The sequence below is a fragment of the Castanea sativa genome, chromosome 4 (assembly GCF_040712315.1).
Source record: "Castanea sativa cultivar Marrone di Chiusa Pesio chromosome 4, ASM4071231v1".
Classification (NCBI taxonomy): domain Eukaryota; kingdom Viridiplantae; phylum Streptophyta; class Magnoliopsida; order Fagales; family Fagaceae; genus Castanea; species Castanea sativa.
In genome coordinates, this window is record NC_134016.1 from 3,705,799 (window position 1) to 3,718,618 (window position 12,820).

At 32.8% G+C, this 12,820-nt stretch overlaps 2 protein-coding genes across 4 annotated transcripts; both read left to right on the plus strand.

The window, feature by feature from the left end:
- Positions 1 to 304: 304 nt before the first annotated feature.
- LOC142631754 (putative disease resistance protein RGA3) lies at positions 305 to 5,066 on the plus strand. Its single transcript, XM_075806057.1, has 2 exons — positions 305 to 681; positions 4,723 to 5,066. Exons 1-2 carry the CDS (start codon positions 367 to 369, stop codon positions 4,813 to 4,815), a joined length of 408 nt encoding a protein of 135 aa, XP_075662172.1. The 5' UTR covers positions 305 to 366; the 3' UTR covers positions 4,816 to 5,066.
- On the plus strand, positions 692 to 5,066 carry LOC142631753 (putative disease resistance protein RGA1). Of its 3 annotated transcripts, XM_075806055.1 has the most exons (5): positions 692 to 3,983; positions 4,106 to 4,197; positions 4,283 to 4,435; positions 4,717 to 4,888; positions 5,009 to 5,066. In XM_075806055.1, the coding sequence occupies exons 1-2, from the start codon at positions 727 to 729 to the stop codon at positions 4,110 to 4,112; spliced, it is 3,264 nt and encodes a 1,087-aa protein (XP_075662170.1). In that variant the 5' UTR covers positions 692 to 726; the 3' UTR covers positions 4,113 to 4,197; positions 4,283 to 4,435; positions 4,717 to 4,888; positions 5,009 to 5,066. The 3 variants fall into 3 exon arrangements, with proteins under 3 accessions (XP_075662170.1, XP_075662169.1, XP_075662171.1); XM_075806054.1 differs by having other exon boundaries at positions 4,717 to 5,066; XM_075806056.1 differs by having other exon boundaries at positions 4,283 to 4,348; positions 4,717 to 5,066.
- Positions 5,067 to 12,820: the final 7,754 nt, after the last annotated feature.

Genomic DNA, 12,820 nt, shown 5'->3' on the forward strand with positions numbered 1-12,820 from the left:
ATCAATTTTGTATATATTTCTTTTGAGTTTGAGAAAATTTTAATACATAATTTTAAAAATGTATGAGTATATGTCAAGATTTAACCCAATCTTTAAGGATGATGTACAAGGTCCAGCACATGGTCATATCCCATCCCATAAAGATTCTTTTAGAAAAAAGACACGGACCTGATAGACGTGTGAAAAAAAAATAAATTTTCCCTACTAAAAAATAAGAAAGAAAAAAGTTGTCCACTAAAAATAATAGTAGTTGCTTTTTATCTTTTTGGATAAATATAAATACTCACTGCTATTCTTTATCGTCACAATTCTTCTCTACTTCCCAAATACTTCCAGCATATTTGTGACTTACCTGAGTACCAAAGAATGAAAGAAAACATGGCTGAGGCTATCGTTACTGAATTTGCTAAAGGAATACTAGGAAATCTGATAACACTGGTTACTGACCAGATTGGCCTTGCTTGGGACTTCAACGATGAGCTGACACGGCTTCGCGAGAATGTAGAGATGGTTCAAGCTTTGCTGGCTGATGCAGAGAAAAGGCAAGTGGAAGAAGAGAGCGTGAGGCTTTGGCTGCAGAGGCTTAAAGATGTTGCTTATGATGCTGATGACGTGCTAGATGAGCATGCTTACGAGCTTCTTCGGCGAAAGGTAGAGATCCCAAACCAAAGGAAGAGAAAGGTATGCTTCTCTTCACTTTCAGAACCCATTGCATTCAATTTCAAGATGGCCAACAAAGTTAAGACTATTGCTGATTCACTAAAAGAGATTTATGATCCAGCAATAAATGAAATTCGACTTATTAGAGCCGAATCAATAAATGCTAATCTTGATACTATGCTAAACCGAGAGACAAACAGCTTTATTGATAATTCAGAAGTTGTAGGAAGGGAAGACCATGTTTCAGAAATAGTGGAGTTAGTGACAAATTCAACTAGTGAAAAACTCTCAGTGATTCCCATAGTAGGAATGGCGGGTTTGGGGAAAACAACTTTAGCAAAACTGGTCTACAATCATGAGCTAGTAGAGAGTCATTTCAATAAGAAAATATGGGTATGTGTCTCCGATGATTTTGATGAAAAAAATATTTTAAGAGGCATTCTAGAATCACTTACAGGTAACTCATGTCAATCAGAAAAAAATGAGGCACTGCTTAAAAAAATTAAAGAACAGTTGGAGAGTGGAAGATATCTTCTAGTCCTTGATGATGTATGGAGTGAAGATTCACTTAAATGGGAATCTTTAAGAAGTTGTTTGTTGGGAATTACTTCAAATATTGGAAACAACATTATTGTAACCACCCGTAGTGAAAAGGTGGAAATGGTGGCAGCATTCATGGGGACAACACTTTTCAAGTGTAATTTGAAAAAACTTTCAGATGATGAATGTTGGTCCATAATCAAGAAAAAAGTATCTTTTAATGAAGGAGTTTCACTAACTCCAGATTTAGAGGCTATTGGAAGGGATATTGCCAAAAAATGTGGAGGGGTTCCATTAGTTGCAAAAGTCTTTGGAGGGATGATGTATTGTGAAAAAGAGAAAAGTAAATGGATAGAAATTCAAAAAAATGAAATTTGGAATTCTGTAGAGGGTAGCCAAATGCTATCAATATTAAAAATGAGCTTCTATCATCTTCCATTACCATCTATTAAACAATGCTTTGCATATTGTTCAATTTTTCCTAAAGATTATAAGATTAAAAAGGAAGAATTGATCCAGCTTTGGATGGCTGAAGGGTTCCTTCAACCATCTCAGGAAAATAGTTCGGTGATGGAGGATATTGGTAACAGATATTTTAATATCTTGTTAACAAATTCCTTATTCCAAGATGTGGAAAAGGATAATTATGATAATGTTAAAAGCTGTAAGATGCATGATTTGGTACATGATCTTGCCCTCTCAATTTCAAAATTTGATACTTTGATTTTGAAGAAGGATTCACAAGATAATATCAATCATGTACAGGATAACATTAATCATGAACGCCGTTTATCAATCCAATATGATGGGGGAATAGTACCAAAAATTTCACTTTCAAATGACCATGTTCAGAGAATGCGCACACTTGTTTCAGAAAATGCTATGTCTGGAAACATATTATCAGATTTTAAATGCTTGCGTGTTCTAAAATTATTTGGGAATCAGATAAGAGAGTTATCAGACTCAATTGGTTGCTTGTTACACTTGAGGCGTCTCCACATCTCAGAGACTGAAATCATAGCATTAAACTCCATCACCAAGCTCTACAATTTGCAAACTTTAAGACTTGAAGACTGCGATAATCTCAAAGAGCTTCCACAAGATCTAACAAAATTGGTTAACTTGAGGCATATTTATATTAAGTTTTGTGGTATCAACCAATCACCAAAAGATATGGGGAATTTGAAATGTCTACGAACATTGTCATTTTTCATTGTGGGTCAAGATGCAGGTGAGCAGATCAAGGAATTGGGATGCTTGAATCAACTTAGTGGAGAATTAGACATTAGGCGTCTAGAGAATGTGAGAGATCAAGAAGAAGCTAGAAGTGCAAATTTAGCAACAAAGGCAAAAATGAACCAGGTAAGATTTTACTGGAGTCTTTATGCAGATAGAAAGGTCAACCATTGTAATGACGAAGAAGTGTTGGAAGGCCTCTGTCCTCATCAAAATTTGAAATCCTTAAAAATTGATGGTTTTAGTGGAAAGAAATTCCCCTCATGGATGTCGTCGCATTTTGACTATTTGATCCAGATAAATTTAGAACAGTGCGAAAATTGTGAACAAGTTCCCACCCTCGGCCATCTACCTTGCCTTAAGGCTCTTAAAATAAAGGGAATGGATGATGTGACATGTATTGGTGTTGAGTTTTACGGCATGCACAGTAATGTATTGTTTCCGGCATTAAGAACGCTCACTTTTCGGGGTATGAAGAAACTAGTGGAGTGGAAGGATGCACTGGAGGTGACATCAGCACGTGTAGTGTTTCCTTGCCTTGAGGAGTTGACCATTCAATATTGTGGACAACTGAAGGGTGCCCCATGTCATTTTCCATTTCTACAGAAATTAAATATTATAGACGTCAACAACACGGCTTTGGAAAGGATTAGCAGCAATCTTACCACGCTCAAGTCCGCCTATATTTATAGAGTGTCAGGACATACTTTTGCGCCAGGGCAACTTTTCTGTACCTCTATCCAATCACTCTGCATATCTACTTGTGGGGAACTGAGTTATATATGGGACACCTTGCAACCCCTCATTTCCCCCGAGGAGCTGAAAATATATAATTGTCCTAAGCTGAGGTGTTTTCCACGTATACAAGGTCTACGCTGCTTGCATATATACGAGTGTGGTTTTGAAGTTCTAACTCAGCTACAATTATGTACGTCTCTCTCAGAATTGTATATACGTGCTTGTCCTGATCTGAAATCACTTCCAGATCTACAAGAATTCCATTCTCTTGCACAATTAGTGATCGACGGGTGTCATAATCTCAAATCAATTCCAGATCTAGGAGAGTTGTGCTTTCTTACCCGTTTAGTAATTCAAAATTGCCGCAACATCACGCGTCTGCCAGAGGGGTCATTTAAATGCTTGAAGAGATTGGAGATTGGTGGGTATTGTGAGGAGCTGGATGTTTTTCCCAGTCTCAATAATTTCATCCAACACTCTCATACGACGCTCCAATATCTAGAATTGAAAGGGTGGGCTAAACTCAACTCTCTCCCGGGCGAAATTCAACAGTTCACTGCCCTTGAAACTCTGCTTATCGAAGGTTTTGATGGAATAGAAACTTTACCTGAGTGGTTGGGCAACCTTTCTTCCCTTAAAGCAATCGGTATTTGGCAGTGCAATAACCTGATGTATCTGCCCACAACCACAACACGCCTCATCAAATTAGAAGAACTATATATTTGGAATTGCTCCAAGTTAAAGGAAAGATGTGTAGAGGGGAGCGGGGCTGAGTGGTTGAAGATTGCCCACATTCCAAAGATAGAAATGTAAGTTTTCTGATACCTCAAATCCTCTTCTCATATACTCTCCTTTGAATGAACAAATTATATATATTATTATTCATAGTCAACCCTAATTTCTTTATTCCTCTTTTCACTTTCCCAAATAGACGATGATCAAGAGATTAAAGTTTTCAGCATCCCCAATCACAGAAAAAATGGCCCAACATTGCCCGTATTCCAATTATACAGAACTAATGGGGTAATTCCATCTAAACCTTATCTCCTCTTCTTTTCTAGTAAACATGTTTTTTTAACGAACGAGATATAAATTTATGTGCCTGTAGGTTATTTCGTGGTTTTAAGAAACTGGGGAGAGAACTGAAATGCGTTTATGTGAGAAACAAGTTCAGGTAAAGTGGTCGCCGTTAACAGATTGGTTGTAGGTTCGAATCCTACTTGGGGAGATTTGATTCATCTGCTTTGACCGTTATTGATAGGTAACCTGTTCCTGTGTCTTTGCTTCTATTGCATTCTATACATGATATCTAATCTTTAAAATCAAGATTTATAACATCTGCGACGGTTAAAAAAATTTGTGAGTGAAAAAGAAAGCTAAAGACAACATCTTTCTAGCTAAACCTTGTGAAAGCAGCAAGCGTAGTGTGTGTGTGTATATATATATATATCCATTGGTGGTACTTTGCATTCTCTATTCTTCTTGCAGAGACCTAATAATATTCAAATTGATTAAAACTTTGACACCTAATAATATTCCTAGGTGAAGGTATCATATTCGGACGATCTTAACGCTTTGCTGGACTCGTGGGGCAACTCTTCGTTTCATGAAGAGCTGAATTTTAGGGAACAAGATGGCTGATTTCTGGAGCAAATTATGGAAGAAGTGCAATCCATGCCAATAGAGATGCTCTCTGTTGTTAGTTAAGTGGAAGGTCTGCCAAAGTGGGTGGAAATTTATTAGAATTTACTACCATCTAATGCTCACATTACAAGAAAAGCTGAATATTTCGTACTGTTTGCTGCCAGAGTGGTTAAATAGCTGGAAATGCCAGGATGTTAATTTGATTCCTATCTTGTTGAAGTTAATTAAAATTTGTGAGTTTCCTCCAATCTCATATTCTTCTCTTCTGAGGTGTCTGTATTAAGTAAAGGTAACCTTCAGATTTCTCTATTTTGTGTGCTTACTAGATTTCTTGAATTTATAAAAACTGTGATTCAAATGAAATAGAACAAGATGGCTTTGTTTGTGAAGATAATTGAACTTAATAAGTCGGGCACCATACTTTATCTTCTAATAGCCCACCTTAAATTCATTCTTCTTTGTTAGGTTCAATTTTTGTGGCAAATTGATGGCAGTTAGAGCTTGAGGACCCTGCACATGTTATGATTGTCATTGAAGTTGGATTCTTGAAGGTTTTATTAATCTATCTTTTTCTACGCTGCTCATTTTTATTTCTTCTTATGCATCATCTATGCATTGGAATGAACATAGACTAAATTAATTATAACTCAAAATGTAGAAAACAAAATAATATTTTGGTTTATTATAAAATTGTTGGCTAAAGTTAGCGTTTCTTAAAAAAAAAAAAAAAAAAAGCAATTCAATACATACACCCAAGAAAAAAAGGAAAGAAAGAACCAATGTAGACAAGTATATGTGAAGTGCCTCAAAAGAAGAAGGTAAAGTGTATAGTTGATTCAAAAAAAAGAAAAAGGTAAAGTATAAAGGGTTGATTGAATAATAGCAAGAATGGTCAAACAAGCACAATATAATTTCTTGGGAGATGTGAGGAGATAAGGCAAAAAGTGACTCATGCACTTTGTACTATCAAAAGAGCTTTTGAAATTGGTGGAAGACAATTGCATGTGAAGTGTGAGGTACCTAACCAGAAGTGTTCAGAAATGATCAGAATTTGTAATAATTGACTTAAAAAGACAAAAGTTATCAGAATTTGTAATAATTGAGGTGAAAATTATTGAAGCGTGAATGTGAACATGAGAAACTGATCGGTTTCGGATCAAAAGTATATGAATTTGCTGTTTGTTTTAAAACTACGAAAAATCAAAGAAAGTTCGGGTGAACATGTTGGAGTCTTTTTTAAAAAAAAAAACCTAAATATTGGTCATCGTTGCCAAATTTTCACCCCTAGGGGTGAAAATTATTCAAGTGGATGGTGCGTTGGCGACGATGACCAATTTTTTTTTTTTTTGAGAACCGATTAGAAACTTTCATTAAAAATGAACCAAAAGAGAAAAAACAAAGAAACCCAAAAAAAAGAAAAGTATAAATCCCAGGCTTAATTACAGGCAGTTAGCCAAGGAAAACAACTACTCCAAGTGTAGGAAAAAAAAACTACAACCAGACCTTACACAAAGAGCAGCTACTAAAATTTGACTTGGGGTGTTACTCAACCAAAAAAAAAATTGACTTGGGGTGAGATTTTATTTATTTATTTTTTTTAATACTGAGTTTGGATTTGACCCGATTCTCAAAAAAGAGGACCAAAATTTAGACCTCAGGTAGGATTTGATTTTTTTTCCCCCCTACACGATTGAGTTTGGGTTTCACCCAAAATTGATTAGGGTCAAGATTGGATTGAATCTACCCTAATCAAACTACTTTTAGACAATGAAAACAGGAGTTTAGTTAAGATCAAAATTAGGATGGCAATTCTAGTTCACGAGTTGGGTTTGTGTTATGTCGAGCCATGAGTGTTGAATTATATGGGTTTAGTAAACGTGTTAGAAATCTTCAACTTGAATACAACCTGTTTATTAAACAGGTTGACCTAACCCGACACGTTTAACTCATTTAATTAACAAGTCATGTAAAAGTCAATACATATGACCCGTTTAATAATCTATTTGATTAATAGGTCATACCTATTCTATATAATTTGTATCAATTCTCATATATGTAAAATTAAAATACAATTGGCTCTAAAAAAAATTAAAATACAATTATAACAATAAATATAGTAATAAACATTTAAAAATAATCATAAATTAAGCAATAATATCAAAATAACTAATAACTTTATAAGCTAAATGGGTCAAATGAGTCAAGCGGGTTAGCCATGTCAACCCAAATATGGCCCAAACTCATTTAATATCAACTCATGACGAATTTATAAATGAATTAGTCATATCAAATTTATAAATTGTGTGAGATTTTACCACCCATAATAATCATCCTATAAGTTTTTTTTTCTTAAACATTGAAGGTAAACTAATGGTTTAATTAATATTATATAATAATGGTTGAAAGGTCAAATATTGTTGCCAAGGGAGCGGCACTCAGAGTAGTCCCGCCAAACGAGCACAACATGATTTCTCGGAAGATGTGAAGAGATAAGGCAGAAAGTGACTATGCACTTTGTACTATCAAAAGAGATTTTGAAATTGGTTGAAGACAATTGCATGTGAACTGTAAAGTACCTAACCTGAAATGTTCAGAAGTGATCAGAATTTGTAATATTTGACTTAAAAAGAAAAAAGTGATAAAAATTTGTAATAATTGAGGTGAAAATTATTGAAGCATGAATGTGAACATGAGAAACTGATCGGTTTCGGATAAAAAATATTTGAATTTACTGTTTGTTTTAGATCTATGAAAAATCAAAGTAAGTTCGGGTTAACCTATAGGAGTCTTTGGGTCCGTTTGGATAGAGCTTATTACTGAAAACTGAAAACACTGTAGCAAAATAATTTTTAATGTGTGAATAGTGTTGTGGGACCCATTTTTAATATTTTTTTTCTGAATAAAGTGCTTGTGGGTCCCATGAACAGTGCGTAAACAGTGCAGCTACAGTGCGTGAACAGTGAAATTGGTCTCCCGCACAGTAAAATAACGTGCATGAACAGTACCGGTTACTGTTCATGCACGTTGAAAAAAAAAAAAAAAAAACGCAAAATCTCAAAACGTGGCCACAAAACGCACTATCCAAACTAAGCTTTTAAAAAAAAAAACTAAGGAAGCGTTTGGACGCGCTTCCCACATCCAGCGTTTGCGTTTTTTTAGTTTGATTTTTCTGTATGAATAGTGCACACTAGATTCCTGTGCATTATTTATAGGACCTACAAATCTCACTTCTCAGCGACCTTTTCATTAAAAATAGGTCTCACGGTATTATTTATACATTTAAAAATTATTATACTACAGTATTTTCAGTTGTATCCAAATGAATCTAAATATTACAAATTATTTAATCAATTAATTCAACAAATTACCATAAAACCAGATATACGAGACAATACACATATTAACACAGTAATTCAATACGATTCCTACTAGTATTATATACACACAAGTATTGAACATCAATACAAAACTATCAACCATGTACAAAACCATATATCAATTAAGATATGATATCAATGTTAAATTATCAATTGTCCTGAAAATTTAAACTTTTAAAAAATGATGAATTTAATCACTTAACCATTAGTCTAACACTTCTGCTCACTTGTGGTCCTAAACTTCCCCTTAATAAGTAGGGGCTTAAGAGCATCCACAGCAGTGGAGCTAAAATTTTAGCAATTTAGCTCTACAAAAAGTTACTTTATCTATTTTACCTATACATTTTACAAAACATGCTGCAGCAGTGGATCTATTTTAGCTTTCAACACAATAAAATAATATAAATATCACAATAAAATAATATTTCTATTACAATAAAATAATACACCCACAAAACAAAAAAACACCACAAGTCAGCGAAGATCGGCGAAGAACAGGCGAAGAACAGGTCGGCGAAGATCGGCGAAGAACAGGTCGGTGAAGACCGGCGACGAACAAGCGAAGAACAGGTCGGCGAAGATCGACGAAGAACAAGTCGGCGAAGACCGGCGAAGAACAGGTCGGCGAAGATCGGTGAAGAACAAGTCGGCGAAGACCGTTGAAGAACAGGTCGGCGAGGACCGGCGAAGAACAGGCCAGCAAAGCAGAGAGTAGATGAGGGAGAGAAAAAAAAGAAGAAGAAAAAAAAAAAAGAGAGACAGAAGGAAAAACGAAGAAGGAAGAGAAGCCGGAGAGAGTGAGAAAAAGAAAGAAAGAAAGAGAAAATATTTTTTAAATGAAAGAGAGAGAGAGAAATTTAATAAAATTTTTTTTTTTTTTTTTTTTTTTAACCTTTGAGCTACAGTGCACATCTATCTTTAGATGTGCACTGTAGCTGGAAGTAAAATTTTTTTTTCTATAGCTCCACTGCTGGAGCATCAGTTTTTGTGTTTGAGAAGTTAAAAAATAGCAATATACCTATATACCACCACTGCTGTGAGTGCTCTAACAAGTGAGAATTTAACATTTTAAATAGGAGGTAGAGTAAAGTCAGGGGTCGAATATAGGATCTCTTGCTCTGAAACTTTTAGGAAATAGTAAATTTAATCACTTAGGATCCGTTTGGTTTAGAGATAGCTCAGTTTTCATATATCAGTTTTCATAACTTAATTTTCAAAACTCATAACTCAGTTTTCAGTTTTTGAAAACATCTATTTGTTGTTTCTTGTTTTCATCACTTTAACTCAAATTTTTGAGTTTTGAGTCATGGAAACAAGTGTTGAAAACTAAGCCAAACACAAATTTTTTTGTAAGATCCACATGTTTTGAGAACTCAGTTATAAAAACTGAGTGATATGATCCAAAAACCCACTCATTCAAACAGGCTCTTAACCATTAGTCTAACAATCACAAGATAATACAATTTATAACTGTTTAGATCAATTGATTCAATCAATTACCATAAAAATATGAGAAGATAATTTTAATAATTTAATTGTTACAATAATGGAAGGGAATTTGAATATTAGATTTCTTTAGAGTAATGACATCCAGGAGGAGGAGCCTGCCAAACAAGAAATTTCATGGAAGATTCATTGATGAAGAATGGTGAACAATGGTTTAGACCAAGTGAGATGTAATTTTTCTTTTCAATTTTTAATAATTGTGATTAGTTTTAGATTTTTTTTTTTGGGAGAAATACACACACACACACACACACATATATATATAGGGGATGAGATAAGTTTAGAATTTGAATGTGCAAATGCATAAATGTAAAAAAAAAAAATGAAAGGAGATAAATAAATAAAATAAAAATAAAATCTCAAAGCTTACCGATAAATTAAGTGAGATTTATAGATATTACATTGTAAACAATGTATTTAAAAAAATTTATGTTTACCTTGAAATACTACCAAGCGGCAACTACTAGTATTAATTATATTATTATGGGTCCGGTTAATGTATGCTCTTAGAGCACATATTAAACTATCGATTTTTAGAAATATTTTTTTGAAAATTAAAAAAATTGTCAATACTTTTTCAATTTCCGATAAAATGTTTTAAAAAATAATTAATTATTATGTATCTTTAGGGCACACATTAGCAAAATCCTACTATTATTTATATAAAAAAAAAAAGATAAAAAGCAACAAATATTTTCTTTCTTTCTTTTTTTCAATGGGGAACACCTTTTTTCACACGTTTATCACGTACGTGTCTTTTTTCTAAAAGGTAGATCTTGATAAAGTGCGGAGCTACATGTTAGGGTGGGGCCTATCCCCTAAATATTTAATATTTTAATAATTAGCCCTCCAAAATGAACTTGGCCTCCAATTATTTGAGTTGGTCCAATAATGTTCTTGAATATATTGCCCAATTTGTCTAGTAGTTATAGAGAACGTATTGTTTTTCAAATTTATTTTTTATGGTAAAATGTGTTTTCGTATTTTTTAAAGTTTTGGATCATTCATGTCTTTAAACTCTTCATTAATTCAATTGAAATTTTTTTACTCACAATTGTAGGCAATTTGGTAACTTATATTGAAAATGAAAATTGTAAGGATTTCACTGTGGAAGACGGTAAAAGATTAATTCTATAAAACATTTAATTTTAAGGATTTATTATGAAAGATACTAATTTTTGTGTATGTGTATAGATGCATGTGTTTGTGTATGCATATTAAAGTTTGTATAGACTAATAAATTAGCAACACAAATCGGCCCCCTCAAACAAAAATTTCTGACTTCGCCCTTGGATAAAGACTTGGACTCACTCGCTTTACTCATTCCTTTGAAATCATAATTTGAAAATTCACGTATAAATACACACACACACACACACACATATATATATATATACTGATTTTATCAAAAACCATCTTAGAGAATTATTATTTTAATGTCAAAATTTTTTTTTTACCCCCAATTTGAGGTTTATGCCTTAGTTCAATGAGAATTAAGTTTTTGTTAATAACCAAAATAGGCAAGCCTAAGATGAGACATAATTTTAAAAATAGACAACAAAATAGAATAGAAGTTATTATCCAATGCGTGGGTGTAGATTTATTCATTTTTTGGACTGTCTGTTCCCATTATGGAGTCTAGACTATTTGGATTAAGGCATAATTTCAAATTGTGATGAATGGAATTTTTTGACAAAAAAAAGCTTCTAAACACATATAATGCACACAATTAGCCTAGTCTCTATTATTACTGCTACAAGGAAAAAAAAAGAAAAGGCAATTCATTTATTTTAAGACAAAATCACATTAAATTGTTAATAAATAAATCCAAGAGAAAGACATGAATAAGTGATATTAAATAGCCAAAAATAATTATTTTGCAGGTGTTTTTTATAAAGCAAATGTCACAACATTATTTACGTAAGCCTCCAAATCAAAACATTCCCACTTCAAATCATCCTCATCATTCGTTTTTTACTATATTTTTTAAGATGTGTAATTTTTTCTTTATTTTTTTTTCATTACTCTTCTGTAGTAGTTTGTCACTCTTAAAAGTTAAAACTATCCAAAACGTTAATCATCATTATCTAGAAAAATCACACTTTCTACAAACACAATATTGGTTCTCTTTATGCTATCATCCTTTTTATCCTTAAAATATAAAATTTGAGGCCCTAATCACTATCAATGCTTCAATTGTGGGATTTTATTTTATTTTTTTCTATTTAGGCTCAGCTGGGATTTTGGTTTTACAAAATTACATATCCGTTTACTGTTAATTTGCATCTTTGTTCTTCCGGTTTATCCATTTCTGTTCTACATTCGTGTAGTAAATGACGATAAAGGGAAAAAAAATAAAAAAAGTTTTGGAGCATTTTCACAAAATTAATGTATATTGCCTCAAATGCAGAATTTTTTTTGCAAATTGTTCTTGATTGGAAAGAGAGAATGAAGGAATATAAGGGTTAAAAAAAAAGCTAAACTAAGACCTAGCCCAAAAAATGAATAAACCAACACCCACACACTGGTTAATAACTTCAATGCTATTTTGTTGTTCATTCTTTTAATTATGTCTTATCTCATGCTTGGCTATTTTGGTGATTAATAAACACACAAATCTCAATGAACTAAGACATAAATCTCAAATTCGGATTAAAAAAAAAAAGTCCATTAATAAATGTCCTAAGAACATCCATTAATTATATATATATCAAAAACCAGCTTAGAGATCCTTTTTGAGTCTACTTAAATATAATCAAATATCTATATTTATCTCAAATCTTAACAGTAATAATTATCACATATTTACTGTTGCACATGTTGCATACTCACTTTTTTGAAAGTGTCCTTAAGATTTGATTTAAGATAATTTCACAATTTTATCTAAAATTTATTGATTTTTTTTTTTTTTTTATGAACAAGAACCCAAATTTCTTGATTTCACATTTTAACCCAAATTTGTGTTTTCAATACATATATATTTCTTTTGAGTTTGAAAAAATTTTAATACATAATTTTAAAAATGTATGAGTATATGTCAAGATTTAACCCAATCTTCAAGGATGATGTACAAGGTCCAGCACATGGTCATATCCCATCCCATAAAGATTCTTTTAGAA

Excerpts from the sequence above, each read along its gene's own strand:
- LOC142631754 (XM_075806057.1), top strand. The coding sequence starts at position 367 with ATGAAAGAAAACATGGCTGAGGCTATCGTTACTGAATTTGCTAAAGGA. Across the intron at positions 682-4,722 it reads CAAACCAAAGGAAGAGAAAG|GTATCATATTCGGACGATCT; the intron begins GTATGCTTCTCT and ends TCCTAGGTGAAG.
- LOC142631753 (XM_075806054.1), top strand. The coding sequence starts at position 727 with ATGGCCAACAAAGTTAAGACTATTGCTGATTCACTAAAAGAGATTTAT.